The sequence below is a fragment of the Telmatherina bonti genome, assembly GCF_933228915.1.
Source record: "Telmatherina bonti genome assembly, chromosome: 4".
NCBI lineage: Eukaryota > Metazoa > Chordata > Actinopteri > Atheriniformes > Telmatherinidae > Telmatherina > Telmatherina bonti.
The window spans coordinates 20922694-20939179 of NC_136622.1; the positions used below are offsets into that span (position 1 = coordinate 20922694).

The 16486-nt window shown below is 37.4% G+C and overlaps 2 protein-coding genes across 5 annotated transcripts in view; both read left to right on the forward strand.

The window, feature by feature from the left end:
- The window catches only part of spsb1 (splA/ryanodine receptor domain and SOCS box containing 1), a 30734-nt gene extending 27802 nt beyond the window's left edge, over positions 1 to 2932 (forward strand). For all 4 annotated transcript variants that reach the window (XM_079239226.1, XM_079239223.1, XM_079239225.1 and 1 more), the window contains one exon: positions 1554 to 2932. In XM_079239226.1, the coding sequence (XP_079095352.1) occupies positions 1554 to 1681 (128 nt within the window). In that variant the 3' untranslated portion in view covers positions 1682 to 2932. The remainder of the gene's footprint in view (positions 1 to 1553) is intronic.
- Positions 2933 to 9132: 6200 nt separating this feature from the next.
- On the forward strand, positions 9133 to 16486 carry slc25a33 (solute carrier family 25 member 33). The gene is made up of 7 exons (XM_079239135.1): positions 9133 to 9345; positions 11406 to 11579; positions 12870 to 12947; positions 14048 to 14148; positions 14421 to 14487; positions 15248 to 15528; positions 15618 to 16486. Exons 1-7 carry the CDS (start codon positions 9305 to 9307, stop codon positions 15815 to 15817), a joined length of 942 nt encoding a protein of 313 aa, XP_079095261.1. The 5' UTR covers positions 9133 to 9304; the 3' UTR covers positions 15818 to 16486.

Consider the following 16486-nt stretch of genomic DNA (forward strand, 5'->3'; position numbering starts at 1 on the left):
TATATTTTAACATGCTAAAATATGTATTATGAGAAACAACATCATCATAGTATCTTGTTTACAGTTTGCATAAGTTAAAAAAAAAAAAAAAAAAAAAATTTATTGTAATAAAGGTTTAATTTTTTGTAAAGTTTAAATGAGAGGCCTTCAAGGTTCAAGATTACTTTAATGTGTAGATTTGTATCGCAGAAACAATCATAACATTTGATATTCATTAACGAAACACACATTGAACCTGACAGGTTCGTGATCGAGTGACAAAACAAAAAAGTGCTCTGTGTTCTGCAATTCACTAATACAGCAACCTGTACAAGTAAAATAAGATCAAGATTTATAAAATTATTAAATAATCCTTAAAAATAATGCTGCCTAACTGTAGAGCAGCATCTGTGTGGCTGTTATGTAAAGCAGTAAATGTCATAACCCCCGATGATTTTTCTTGCCTTCTAGTCCAGATTACATCAAGATGACCTAAATGTAACCATTACTTGCTTTTACATATGACAGTGATGGTTTAAAGGAGGACATGATGCAGGAGAAATGTGATCTTGCAGTAAACTGCTCTCTTGCGATTAGCTGTACTGGTTTTGGTTGTTTCAGCGAGGCTGAAAAGCCTCCACTGCAGATGTTTGCAAAACACCAAGTAGCTTCTCATGCTCATGTTGGGGAAAACAGATGCTGCTTGTTTTCATCCTGACTAATGTGAAGCAAATTTCAGTTGGAATAATCCAATTTATTTATTGATAAAAGGTTCACATGGTTTAGTGAGGGAACATAGGTGCATATGAAAACATGTACTAACCAAATGCTCTGTGCTCATTAGATTTTTATGTTCTGCTCCAATCTCTTGACCTAGTTTCAGTCTGTGCAAGACGTGCTGCATATGCTGTGATATGCACAAGTCAGCTGTGATAAAACCCTTCTTACTGTTAGCTGAGAGCAGAGAAATATTACTGCTGTTTTTTTAAATGTTAAAGTTTCTCATTTTGTGTTTTTATGGTTTTAGTTGTGACATGTGACAATAAGGTTAGTCTTTTTTATTAGATCCGTTGGTTGTTTAACATATTTGTACAAACACTGAAACTGAAATTAGCTACTGAAAATTTCAAAACATCTCTCTAAATATCTTTCACATAGAGAGGGTTTAATCTTGACTCTTGACTTAATGATTAAGTCAGTAAATGACCCAAATTCTCTTCTGTTCTACCCCAAAAATCCGTTTCAACTACTTTTAAAACATATTTCCATGGTTTAGATCTTGTTTGTGATGTAGTCAGGAAAATTGATCAAGCCACCAATCATCTGACCTTTTCTTTGAGTGGAAGTTTGTGTGAACAGCTTCCTTGAATGTCTTTCCTTGTTGCAAAATGGATGTAAGAAATTTCTTTTAGCTGAACACAAAACAACCATAGTAGCAGAAGATAAATGTCCTTTTTTTTTTGTTGTTGTTGCATCTTGAATGAACGTTTTCACTAAGTATTTCTATACACATGAAAAAAAGATGTAAGCTTATTCTGCTCCTCACCACTGTCCTTCTCTTGTTACCCTCACAGCTGAACCCCTCTCTCTGATGGACTTGTGTAGGCGTTCGGTGAGGGTGGCTTTAGGAAGAGACCGTCTGAGTGAAATCCATAGACTGCCCCTGCCGGCCTCTCTCAAGAACTACCTGCTCTACCAATGACGAAGCTGAGAACCGCATGCTCAGCACACCGTTGTTTCTTTCTCTGGGATCATTCTTGGGTTTTAACCCATTAGACAACATTACTCAAGTCTTCGGGATTGCCTCAGCAAGTACACTTCTGTCAGAGGCTGGACTTCTTTTGAGTTTCTTATCCTGTTTTTATGACTCTTTGCAACTGTCTTCTCTAACTCTACAAAATCAGGAATCCTTAAGCTCTATGCACATGCTGATTTAGTCAATGCCCTGACAGCCGCCGTGTTGAACCACCTCCAGTTTGTAGGTTAATATGGTAAAAGTGGTCAGTGCCTCTGCTGTGACCTCCTTACTTTTTGAATTTATGCATTCCTGTCCTGTAGCCTTTGAAATTTTAAGTGATGACAAGATGACACTGATGTGATGAACATTGAACTTTAAATGTTGACATCAGTGTATTGCTATTATTTGACCACAAGGTGGCAGCACACTATTGTCAACAGTAATTTGTCTCAAATTGAGCATTATAATCTTGTTTTTAGAAAGTGTTTTTAGATAGCTATTTCTTGTTTGCACAACACAGAAGAGATACTGACCACTTTGGATATTTGTGCTGCCAGGCATATAAAGAGCAGCACTGACCACTGCACTGTCTGGTTTCTATGTGATGTGGATATGTCCCATTACGCACCCGACAGGAAAGGTATCTTTTTTTTTTTTTTTTCTTTTTTTTTTAAAATGAAATGATATTGTCACTGTGATGATTTGTAGCATGCATCTGCAGGAAATGTTTCTCAACACACACCTCTTTTTAATCACCTCTGTCACCCCTGCTTTTATATAGTACAGTAGTTTTCAGCCACCTGCTTTTGAGCCCCAAGAGTGTTCTTAAACCACCAGCCTCTCCATCTGTTCACTGGTTTGCACATATAAACCAGATTATGGGAAAACAATATGTGTAATAGTTGACTGACTCTTGGGTCCCTCTGGCACATAGCTGAGAACCATTGGATTTGTGTTTTGTGTTTTTGAATTGTATGGACTGGGTTTTGGCAAATGGGCTATGTAGGAATTTACAAACTTTGGTTTTAAAGCACCATAAAGACAGAAAATGACAATCTACAAAGTGCTGCACAAATATAACAAATTATCAGATTGCCAACATGTCAGATGCCATATCAGACTTTAGTATTTTCAAAATGAACATAACTTGTACACGTTCAGCCCTCTGAATGTGAACACACTGTGCTACACCTTGTCCTTGCTTGCAGCTTCCACTTGATTTATATTCCTTGTTGTAGATTTGTTTGTAACTATATTAAAGGTTATTTCAAATGATTTACTGTAGCATGTTATATTCTGTTGCACCTGATTTATTTCTCCAGCTGCTGCTAAGATCCAGTTAAATGCAGCAAACTCACCTTGAAAGCTTTTTCAGACTAAAATCAGTAAAGCATACAATTTCTTCAAAGGGATTTTAGCTCCTTTTAAATAAAACCTACATCAGAAATATGTCAAAATTGTGGTACCATGTTCCCTCCCTAAAATATACAAAGATAAATCTTTTAATGCTTTTACAAATGAGGGCAACAAAGGAAACATTTCTGCTAATTACACAAAACCAAATTACAGTAGTTTAGATTAGAAATTAAATTCACGATGTTCCATTAACTTGGTTAGTTATTTCAGTATGATGCAGTCAGTCTCATCATTGTGACTTTACTTTCGGTGATTCTGTCAAACTTTCATCAGTTGGAGATTTGTAACTGAACTCATCTGCAGCTCAGTCTCATCGCAAACATTTCAGATGGTTTGAAGTCTTGAGTTTGGGCCTTTGCAGCACCAAGACTCTTTCACTTGTTTTGTTTGGATCATTGTGTTGCATAACCTGTTTCAGACAGGTTTAGTACTCAAATGATCTATTACACTTGAAGATTATAATGTACAGAGGGAGTCATGAATGGCTGAATGATCTCAAATTACGAGGTCTATCTGCTCTAAAACAAGCCAACATCACCATATTTTGGTTTATTGCAATGTTATTGTTTGTTATGGTCAGATTTACACTCTGGTCTTGTGGTTAAGATGTTATTTTGCACACCTAAACTGTGCTTCTGGGTTTCTTATTTTTGTAGATCAAAGCTACTTTTTCCTGATAAACAAGCTGCACTTGTCATTTATTTAACTTGCAAAAGCAAAATGTCAAAACATCTGTTTTATAGAAATACTTAATCACGTAGTTAATAAGCATCTGCTCTTAGCCTCTTCTATTTCTATGGAAGCAGTAAGTATGGATTTGGCTTTATTTCATGTTGACACAATGCAATATGTCATGGCGTACGTCAGAGGTCGTACTTGTTTTGAGGAGTGATGAGTGATTTTCATCGTCTACTGTTTTGTAAAGTCTTCCAGAAAGCTGAATTTCTGTTAATGACTATACCGGTCAGAAAAAGTAAACTCTACCGAGAAAGTATCTAAAAATAGTTTACTGGACTAAAAAAACAAAATAAAAAAACATCCATATTTTAAGCATACTATATTCCCCAGTCCATCAATAACAGTCTTTCAAAAGTCAGAGAGATTTTAGGATTAGGTTTGGTATATATTTCACTGAAACAATTTAACTTGGGGAAATAAAACAACATTTTTATGCAGGCTTGAAGTTTAATACTCCTGAAGAAAAGAACTGAGTGTTTTAGGTGTATTGTGTATGAGAAGAGCTCATTCTGCGTTTTTGAAAGCAGTCAGGATGAGTGTGTAATTCACTTTTATTGCCACATTTGTGTCCAGCTTTTGTGACAGGTTTAGAGAAACCAAGACACTAATCCTATGGTCCAGCTTTTTACATAAGGTTGAGGATTAGGTGCTGCAGCTGCTGAAAAGATAAAGTAAAAAGCAGATTTATTTCTGAAAGCAGTTGCAGTGAGAAATAAATGAAACATGAAATTGAGCAGGAACATAAAATCTATGAGCAGCGGTTGCATGGCCAAACTATTAAACAATGTAATGCTGGTTCAAGTGAGTGATTAAAAGCACACCAACATAACACTAACACTGCTAATAGAAAACTGTTTGTTGTGTATAATCAGAACCTAAGAGAAATTTGAACTTTTGCTAAATTTACAGTTGCACTTTGCATATATGGTCGAATGAAGTCAGCATTTCCAACACATAACCTTAACAACCACTCAGCTGTAATCACCTTGATTTTTTTTAAATTTGTTATACAAACGTACTCCTTTTGACGGAAAACAATTCTTTTGTAACATTTTTTGACTCAAGCAGTCTGAAATATTCAACCCATCAAACCTTTGATCAAAATTTCCTTTTCTTTTTTAAAACCTGGTCAGTCCTACCTCTTTTTGGCTACAGACTGAAAATCTTGCACATAAATCAGATATATTTTTAACTGTATTGCTCCCTAGTCATCTGACAGAAATCTGACACCGCACGCAAAAGCTCTCCCATGTATTTACATGCCTCTGCAGTGTGGTGCACTGGAGACATGGGGTGGGGATATTAACAGCCACTTTAGCTGTACAGCTGTACTTTATATCATCAGTTGGATCATTTACCAACTAGCTGTCGGAAAGTGGAGCGTTTGTGGAAAGCCACAAAATTAGAGGTACATAGACTCAATCTTAAAGAAATGATGTCGGAGCTAAATGAAATGATAAAAGTAGCTCGGTCAACTTACTTCTCAAATCTAGTGTCATGTAATAAGAAAAACCCTAAAGTCCTGTTTGATACTATTGAAAACCTTGTTGTGCCTTCATCTCCACATGTTCCTGTGTATACACAGGAGGATTGCAATAATTTTTTAAAATTCTTTGTGTCCAAAGTGAAAGACATTAGGGCCAGCATCAGTCCTTCTTTAAATAACTTATGCCCTGTGTCAAATAGTGTTCGGATATGGTCCTCGTTCACTCCTGTCAGCCTGCAGAATGTGAAGGCTTTAGTGGACAAGATGAAACCTTCCTCAAGTCTGGCAGACATTCTACCGACATCTTTGTTTGTGAAGGTTTTTGATGTAGTTGGTCCTTGGGTTGTTAAATTGATCAATCTTTCATTGGAATCTGGCTCAGTCCCCAGCTACTTCAAACATGCAGTGGTAAATCCCATCCTTAAAAAAACAAATCTAGATCCTGCGGAACCAAGAAATTATAGGCCCATATCAAAACTTCCTTTCCTTTCTAAGATCTTAGAGAAAGTAGTGGCTGAACAGCTAACTACATTTTTGGAAGAAAATGATTTTTACGACAAATTTCAGTCAGGTTTCCGCAAAAAGCACTCCACTGAAACTGCCTTATTGAGAGTTTCAAATGATGTGATGATGGCCGCTGACTCTGGTCGCTACACAGTTTTGGTTTTACTAGATTTAACGTCTGCCTTTGACACAGTAGACCATGACTTATTGATTGATCGACTTAAATCAGAGATGGGTTTTTCTGGGACTGTTCTTCAGTGGTTCTCCTCATACATAAAAGGTAGAACCTTTAATGTTGCGGTAAACAATATAATGTCTCATGTGTCTAAATTGTCGTGTGGAGTGGCCCAAGGTTCTGTCCTGGGACCTGTTTTGTTTCTTTTGTACTTATTGCCTCTTGGCCGACTTATTTGTGGTTTTGAAAATGTATCTTATCACTTTTACGCTGATGATATTCAGTTGTACTGTTCCTTCAATGATTCAGAGTTTTATTTTTTATCTATGTTGTTAGAATGTGTGTCCTGCATTAAAAACTGGCTCTCCTCAAATTACCTTCAGATAAATTCTAACAAAACAGAAACTCTGATCATTGCCCCTGATAAAAAGATACCTATGATCAAAAACTATCTTGGTGCTCTGGGATCGTCTGTGAAAACCAGTCTCAGAAACCTTGGGGTTGTGTTTGATCAGGCCATGTCTTTGGAGAGTCACACCCGACAACTGACCAAAAACAGTTTCTATCATCTAAGAAACATCTCTAAAGTAAGGAGGTTGTTGTCAAAATCAGATCTTGAAATGATCATCCATGCTTTCATCTCGAGTCGCATTGATTACTGTAACTCTGTTTTCACTTACATAAATAAGACAACTCTAAATAAGCTTCAAATTGTGCAGAACTCTGCTGCCAGACTTTTGACAGGTGCAGCCAGAACAGCCCACATCACCCCTGTTTTGACACGTCTTCATTGGCTTCCTGTTAAATTTCGCATAGATTTTAAAATTTTAGTATTGACCTTTCAGGCGTTACATGGTCAGGCCCCTCAGTATATCACCGACTTACTATGTCCATACTCTTCTGGACGCTCTCTTCGGTCTTCTGGCCAGAACCTCCTGAAGGTTCCAAAAACTCGTTTTAAAACTCGTGGTGACCTGTCTTTCCAGTCTGTTGCTCCCAGACTCTGGAATGAGCTGCCTCTGTCCCTTCGTGTGCTTGACTCTGTGGACTCTTTTAAAATGCAGCTAAAGACTCTACTGTTTAGAAGAGCTTTTGGTTGATTCTTGGATGATTTTAATTGTTGCTGATTGTTGCTGATTGTGTTATTGTACCCATTTTTATGTACAGCACTTTGTGATTTTTATCTGTGAAAAGCGCTTTATAAATAAACTTTACTTACTTACTTACCAAAGCCTAAACTAGGCCATTTGTATTGGCACAGCTGATGAAAAGGACACCCAAGCCTTGTTATATAATGTATGACTTGACATTGCTTGCTCACTTAAAAAAAAAGAACAAACAATATTTGTGACTTTGTCAGTAAAAAAAAGAAGAAAGAACTGACACTCAGTGTCAGTGTTTTCTGTCAACATGCAGTGACAAAAACACTTTCAAATGGTGCAAAACATAAGTGTGTTTGGTTTTTCATGCTATCTTTTGCAGTGTGGCACAGATGTTATTAATATACATGTACACAAACAAGGCGCTATCAAGGTGATTGTCTGGCTTTCCTCTCTGTACATGTCCTCAGGGTGCCAGCAGGAGTGGCATTCCAAGTTTTATTGGACACTGTGTGCTGGTAGATGGCTAATAATATAACGCTACAACCCCTTAAAAACATAGTTAACCGTCTTGAAGGTGTAGTTTATATCCATTCATCAAGATGGTATTTGCAGCCATGAGGTTTTGCCGTTGTAAAAAACAGGGTTGTTTTTCTTTTACTTTCCATGTCCCTACATGTGGCTTATTTCAGGTAAACAGTTTGATAATATATCTCTGGAAGCAGGAAGTAATAAATGTTATATAACTAGTTCGTGATGAACACACTGTTCAAAATGTACTGTAGGGCATGAAGTGTGACTGCCCTTTACGTTTTATTTTTCATACATCATATATATGGCAGTTGCTAGAGAGCAGGTGACATTATACCTTCATTTCAGCAAAATCTTGATGTAATAACTGTTTCATTTATTCATTTTCTTAACTTCTTATTCCATTTAAGGGTCGCTGGGAAGCTGGACAGGTCACCAGTTCATCAGAGGGTCATAACTCTGTTTCCAGAAATAGAAATGTAGCAATTTGGGATCAAACCCATGATCAGATGACCTCCCTTTTGAAGGAGACCCAGTCATCTGCCTGAGCCAAAACTACTTACAACTGGTTTCCCAACTAGACGGGGAAAAGTTCATGCCCTGCTCAGGCAAATAAGAAATAAGATTATTCAAGAAGAACTTCAATAAACCGGGACATTGCTGTCTGGTTAACTAAATTTATGATTATTATTATTATTATTATTATTATTATTATTATTATTATTTAGAAACACTAAACACATATCATTTGTCTTAAATAAGAGCGATACTGTGGATTTTCTTTGTATGTCTGATTTCTGCACACAGAAAATCAGACATTTTGTGATCAGACAAAAAATTATGAATAATATCAGGTTTTTCGATAAATAAACCGTGTCATCCAGACATGTTTTTCAGTGATGTTTTACAGAACACCATGTCTCTGTGGTAAAAGAGTCTGGATGTTTATATAACCTGCTTGAAGACAAAGTCTATTAGCTGTTAAATATTTTGCACGTCATATAGCAAAAATTATGCCAAAGGAGTCTCAGAGTTCTTAAATCCTGTACCAAATAAGAATGAGATTGGTTTTAAAACAACAGTGATGAATCTCAAACTATTGACAGGTAGTGTCTATCTTTTGTTAATCATGTCATCCAAGCAACATATTATACTGCATTCATAAAACACACACTCGTTACAGTCGCCATGGTAGGAATATTTTTGATAATGCTGTTCATTCTGCTGAGCCACAGTGTTATCTGTCATTAAACCCGGTGAAGGTCAGCACGTCTAAAGTGTCGTCTTGTTGTTTGTTTTTTTTTTTTTTTTTTTAGATCTATTGATGCCACCAGTAATTGTGCAACAATTTGAAAAAGGCTAAAGGGGCAAGGTGGTAAGCACGCATGGTCACGTCACGGACAACGCCCCCGTCCGGCCCTCTGACGTAAATGTGAAGAGCTTTTCACGTCACGCGGCAGCTCAGTCTCGCTGACAGCTCGTGCCAGAAAACACCGGCCGGGTAGTGAAACGGAGATCGATGGACCGCAGTTTACTGGGACAGTAAAGCTTTCTCCTCAGCTCGACGCGGTTTTCACAGAAGAACAGTAAGATCATGGCTGCGAATTGAAAAGGAAAAAAGAAAAAAGACTTTCAAAATGGCACAGAGAGACACGCTGCTGCATCTTTTCGCAGGGGGGTGAGTAAATTTAGCCTAATGCTTCTTCAGGCTGCGTTAAGTCATTAATAACCAGAAGGTTGATGTTACCTTGAAATATAATTCAAGTAACTTGAGTACGTGTCTTTTAAACTGTATTTAAATGTTTTATTCGTGAAACTAACGCACTTTCAGGGTGACATAGCCTCCACCCAGTGCGCTAACATATCGATGCAAGCTAGCTAGTGTCGGCACACCACGAGTTTTAGACTCTTCTTAACAATGTTTCTAATCATTTGTACTTTATTTCAAACAGATGGCGCTTTTAAGTGAATAACTAAAAAATGAAAAAGGTTTTTGTTAATGGTATAGCCCATAAATTCATGACCAAGCTAATGTCATTGAGAACAATTAACCGACCGGCGACATTTATCCTCGGAAATAATACTTTAATCGCTTACGTTAACCAACAAACTATTGTTACTGGGTTTTTAGATGTCCTTATTCATATTAATCATGGTGGTGACAACGTTAAATTTGATATATAAACACACACATATATAAACAAAAACACCATAAAGATGTCATTATCGTGAGTTTCATAACAGTGTAGATTAACAGGCGGCTAGCCTTGTGTCGTCGTGGTGACAGAGTTTAGCGCAGTGCACTTAGCCTTTAGCTGTTTGATGCCCTTCACCGTTATATAACGCTGACGCCCCTCGATGGGAACATCCGCTCGTACATGCAGGTCATCTCATGCACACTTCAACACACGACTGTGTGTTACTGGAAAACTACGACATGGTGAAAATGTAGCACAAGTTGCTGGATTGCATTGCCGTAGTTAAGGTCACATATTAAATATAACATATTTGGTAGAAATGACGCCATTTTACCCTTGAAACATATGCACTGATACTGAAATTTAAACAGTAAAGCCAAACATGTTAAATAGTGATTTGTAGTCTAAAGGACAGGCACTGCAGGTATATTGGAAAACATTTTTGAATTAGCTGTTATCACCATGATACTCACTTGGGAGATTATTGACGTTTAGAACATATTTGGCATCATGTTTACTGATATGTCACATGTTTGTTACACAAATGGCTCCACAATATTTCATTATGTATTAAAAGAGAAACTGAAAGTGCTGCTGGAGACGTACTCAATGTACATTTCTAATGCTTTATTGTTGGAAAGATTAAAACTTTTGGAGGCAAAATATTTCAAATTTGTTTTGTAGAGGGAGAAAGAACCAACTGGATGAAGAACACACATGCTAACAACTCTATTGAGAAAATATGATTAATTCTCAAGTTAACCATGATGCATTAAACCCACTGAGTTTAATACTCATATTTTTAATGTACGTAAGTTTGAGTGCACAATTTGTACTTAATTGTTTAAAGTCAGTGTTGATGGTTGTAACAACTTGTGTACCTAACATAAATGTGTGTGTGTGTGTGTATATATATTATATATATAATATAAAAATATAATATAAAAATATGACCGTGTTTCTGATTTATAAAGCAATGTGTAAAACCATATAAAGAACATACATTCTCCTCTTCACCATTTTATGTAGTCTTACATATGTTGGATGGGTTTCAAGTGAATAGATAATTGGGTCTGGAGTTACTTCTGGTAAGATGTTTGACTCTGTCCTTCAGACATGACATGGTACAGAGGCTTAGTCTAATCTGTTCCAGACAAAACTTGTCTTTGTCAAGGTTGCCCTGTTCAGGAAGCATGTACAGGTGTCAGCTTTAAAAAACAAATTGCATTAATTTGCCTATGTAAAAATTATGAAAGTTCTCTGTTAAAGCAATCTGTCCTCAAACTAAAAGTCATGTGGACACCTGATTTGCTCTGTTACTTTGGAGTACTTCCACTGCAAAGTGAGGGACCAGTCTCTGACCAGAGACTTTTATGGGAAAATTAGTCTCCTCAAAGTTTATGAGTGAACTTCAGTAATAAAACCACTGTATAGCTACAAATATCTCTAATACCTAAAAAGGGCACATAGTTGTTTCAGGTTTTCAGATTTGAAACACTCCATTGCTCATAATCCTTCTGTCTGTGTGATCATTTTGCAGATGTAGTGGCACCGTGGGAGCCATTGTGACCTGCCCACTGGAGGTGTTGAAGACACGGTTGCAGTCTTCTGGCCTCACCCTTAGACCTGTCTTCCAGGTCCAGCTTGGCACCCTTAGTGGCACTGGGGTTATCCGACCGGGGACTGTTACACCTGGGCTGTTGCAGGTTCTGAGGTGAGATGTTTGTCTGTGTTATGGCATCTCCCCTGGGGGTTCTGTGTTTTTTTGGGTTTTTTTTCTAAAGGGACAGGGTGTTCTTTTCAGACAGCTGGTGTTCTCTACTTATCATCAGAACTGCAATGTAAGGAGTGGCATTCATGTTGGCAGATTATTTCTGCAGGTTCACACCTTTTATAAAAAATTTTAAATGGTAAAAACTAATTTTTTTTTAGCAACAGTTTAGAAAGTCATATACCGTTGTCTTAGTTTCTGTGAAGAACCAGTTGTCTGCTATCCACTCTAATACTCTTAAAATAATGTTCTTTAATCTTGTCCTACATAGTCTGAGGATTAAGCACACTGTATCCTTCTCATACTTTGTGCCTTTGACCAGCTGTTAGGGAAACAGAAACATCTCTTTTCTCCAGCTCTTAGGATTTGGATAAATCATGTTTTTATGCTGTCCATGAAATTAGCTCCTCTGTGTGTCTTCTGGTGTTTGTCAGAGAATATTAGAGTCTGACCTAGTTGGCTAAAACAAAATACAGGAAAGGTATTAACTCTGGTGCTGAATAAGCATTGAATTACTCTTGGATCACTGCATTAACAAATTGGGCTGGTCTGAACTGGCATCAGCTGCTGCTGTAGGCTGTGAAATTTACAAAAACAATCTTTTCTCTGCAAAATTAACATCTTTTAGTTCGGGTCTGATGTCTGTTTTTATGAGCTTAATTGACCTTCGAGTTATTTTTTTCCTGAGTTGTATTTAGAATTGTCAGGCTTTTATTAATGTGAAACCTGATGTGAATTTAAAGTGGACTTAAATCTCCCTCTGCTATTTGAGCCTTGAAACATGGCACGATTATTGCCTGAGAATGGTTAATATTGTCTTTAAGCACTTTGTTTGAGAAGCGGTGTCATTGGGAGAAAGGAATGTAGTGCATGAACCCTGCTTGACTCATCAGGTGTGCGTTACCCAAAACTAACCGGAGCTGCGGGGGTAGTTATAGACTCCTTCTGTATGGTTCCTGGAAGAGCAGGCTGTCATTTGACACATAAGGGTCACTTCCTGCAATGAGTTAAGTAGGGACATGGCTGGCGTGACTTGCAAAATGCTAATGATTACAAACAGATTCCACAAAATCAGCTTCAGTAAACTTTGCTTGTGTAATACTGGAGTGGATAGAAGGAGATAGTCACATCTGCAATAGACCTGAAGAAAACAATCTCATGGTTTAAGTGCATATTTATGAAAGGATATTTTCACTGGGTTTGATGCTTGACGGCCCTTTGTTTTTATTTCAGATCGATTCTTGAAAAAGAGGGACCAAGATCTCTTTTCCGTGGACTGGGGCCGAACCTTGTTGGTGTTGCTCCTTCAAGGTACAATGCATTCAGAGCTCACACACCCTTTAGTAGTTCAAGTCTGACTTTGTTGTCTGTTTGCCAAGATTGCTTTAATAATGTGAATGTTACACAACAAGCACCTGCTGGCATATAAGTCAACAACAAACCAGATGCAAAATAAAAACGTCTCTCTCTCTCTCTCTCTCTCTTTTTCTTTGTCTTTTTTCTCCTTTCAATGTAATATATTATGGCGACCAGACAGGGAAAACCAAAAGGATCACACTTGTGTTTAGAGTCCCTGTGTTCTTTTTTTTTTTTTTTCTTTTTCTTCTTTTATGTTGCATGTATCAACTTGCTGTATAAACAGGAAGCTGTTGTCATGGCAATAACTTCCATGTCCTATGTTTAATGAGTGTGCTTCTTTTAGTTTGAGTTTGCTAAAGCTGTCAACATGAGTTTCTGTGTATTCTTACTTGAAGGAAATGTAGAAAAATAACTTCAAGTTACATAGTTACAGCTGTTTACCATTAACCAGTGTTACTAAGAAAACCTAGACAATCATAAATTAAAAACAAACATTTAGTCCTGATCATATTTTGTGAACGTTTAACTTCAACTTTGTTCTATTTTTGGTATCAACAGTCATTAAATTGTCACATAAATTTTACTATGCACCAGAAATATAACATGGACATGATATGTGTTACATTACATGTTGTTCAGACTTTGAGACTGTGCTAAACTGAAAGGGATCACATATAAATTCTTCTCCAGTTAAACAGTTTCAGCAGTACTATCATTTACTCAGTAATGTATCAGGGCTTCACCATTCTGCTGTCCAGCTTGGACAAGGTTGCATTCAGAGCAGCTCTGTGGGCAACTCTGGTGCCCAGTGCTTATTCAGCCCATTTTGGTGCACTGGTGGTCTGTTCCAGAAAGCAGGGTAGGGAGTGCAGGCACAAGAGAACAGATCTGGACACCCACTGTCAAAAGCTCAAACTGACCCAAACTAAACTGTAACTCTGTTGCATAGTTCTAAAACGACATTAACATTTTGAGAATACACTGATTATATTTAAGTGTGCTGTGTACAGTTGCTTTCATGTAGAGTTGATATAAATGTTTCTACATTTCAGAGCTATTTACTTTGCTGCATACTCAAGGTCTAAAGAATTATTCAATGGGCTGCTAGTCCCCAACAGTGGATTGGTGCACATGTCATCAGCTGGTGTTGCAGGTGAGTAAATTGTGGTGTTTTCTGAATAAACATTGTGTGAATGTGATGATCATAAGTTAGGCATTATAAAAATGTGATGCAGTTGAGAGCTACACAAAAATGTAATTTGGAAAGCGATGTAAGATTTAAATCTAAAAATGAGAATTATTTCCTCATCTTTGTGCACACTAGGAGCTCAGTCTTTAGTCCTTCCAGTTTGTAATAGGATGAATATAGGATTAATAATATTTTTTAATGTTTTAAGTTTAAACTTTTTGTTTTATTGTTTTCAGCTTTTGTGACCAATTCTCTGATGAACCCAATCTGGATGGTCAAGACCAGGATGCAGTTGGAGAAAAAGTAAGTAAAATTCAAGAACACCTGTTAAGTCCTTGAATTTATCACCGTAGTGTTTTACACAGATCTCTGTACAACAGTCTGACCTATTTTAAGGTCTTGGCAGGTGGCAAAGTATAATATGACCTTTAGCAGGAACCCTCACCACACTGTGCTAACATTTAGCAGTGCATGAGACTGAGCATGTGACCCGCCTCCATAAATACACAGTGCTGACGCTATGTCCTCTGTACAAGAGTCTATATTTGCATTACCAAGTACAGGGCAGCAGAATCATGCAAGGTCAAAGAAACAAGTCTTTTCATGCTGTCCTTACAAACTCAAATCAATATCCTGCAGCACAAACTAGTTTTCTTATGAATGGGGGGAAAATAAAGGTTTAGATAAGTTCTTCAGTTTAACTTCCGTTTGGATTATATAAGATAGTCATTCATAACAATGAGGAAAACCTCAAATGCTTCCTTATTTGGTTAAAAGTAGACTATCCACTCAGACCGGAGGTGCTCAAAGTGGGAGGTGGACCTCCCCGGAGGAGCTCCATTTTCAGCGGCCAGTTGTAAATAAAAAAATTATACTTTAGGATATTTGATTAGTGCTGTTGGTTAACTAAAATCTTAACTTAAATAGTTAAGACTCACTCAATAGCCTCTGGTGACTTGTGTGATCATTAATAGAATTGTTGAACACCCCCCATGCCCACCCACCAACACCGCTTATCATGCTTCTTACTCATGAGCCTGTATTGTTTTTTGTTTTTTTTCAGAGCCAGAGGAGAGAAGAAGATGAATGCACTGCAGTGTGCACGTTATGTTTACAACACGGAGGGAATGCGGGGCTTCTACCGTGGTCTGACTGCATCTTACGCTGGCATCTCAGAAACCATGATCTGCTTCCTCATCTATGAGACACTGAAGAAACACCTTACCAAGAACCAGTTCACGTCCCCAACAAGTGAAAATGAGAAGGGAGCATCAGACTTCCTGGGCCTGATGATGGCAGCTGCTTTTTCAAAGGGTTGTGCATCCTGCATAGCCTACCCACATGGTACATACATATATCTGTTGTCTGTTGCTTGTAACACAACAACCTTGGGTCACACAAAAGTATGATTAAATATTTTCATGTCTCCACAGAGGTTATTCGGACAAGACTGCGCGAGGAGGGCAGCAAGTACAAGTACTTCTTCCAGACTGGGAGGTTAATAGCAGTGGAGGAAGGCTACGCTGCTTTTTACAGAGGACTCATTCCACAACTAATTAGACAAATCCCGAACACAGCCATTGTCCTTTCCACATATGAACTCATTGTCCATCTGCTGGGAGATTCCAAGTGAAGGCATGTTTGACTGTTGGGACTTTCCTGTCAAACAATGGAGCCCACAATAAACCCAATACACACTGGGCAAGAGACTTTTGAAAAGCAGCACATACATATTTTTTGATGTGGTACTATCCACACTGTTCTGGTGGAACCGTAGCAGCTTGTACTGTTATCCAAAGATCTTTATTCATTCTTTAATTGAAAGCGACTTGGTAGTTTAGCAAAATAATGCAAAAGTAATGGTACATATTGAGACTCCAAACCTGTGGAAAAAGGTCATATTTGTTAAGGAGTAGTTTTAAGTTAATTAAATTATTTTTGTTTTATTTTATGACTGTTTGTTTCCTTTTATCATTGTACCATAATGCATAACCGGGCAGGTTGACTCATTTAGTTTTAACAAAAAAAGAAAAGGGAAGTTATTCAGAAACACTTGTAGGAATTGTTCTGTTATTTGCACCGAGATGACAATACGAGCTACTTTGAGAGTTTTTGTTTAATGATCTGTTGGACTTGAAGTTGGAGCTATAAAGAGATTTAGCATATTTTTTCATAAATGTACATTTCTACAGACTAATCTGTATGTTTTCTTTCTGAAGAAAATGGTCACCTTTTACAATATAAGAACCTGGATGCTTTACTTGACCATATAATGTATCAATAAAATGCAGCAAAAACTCAA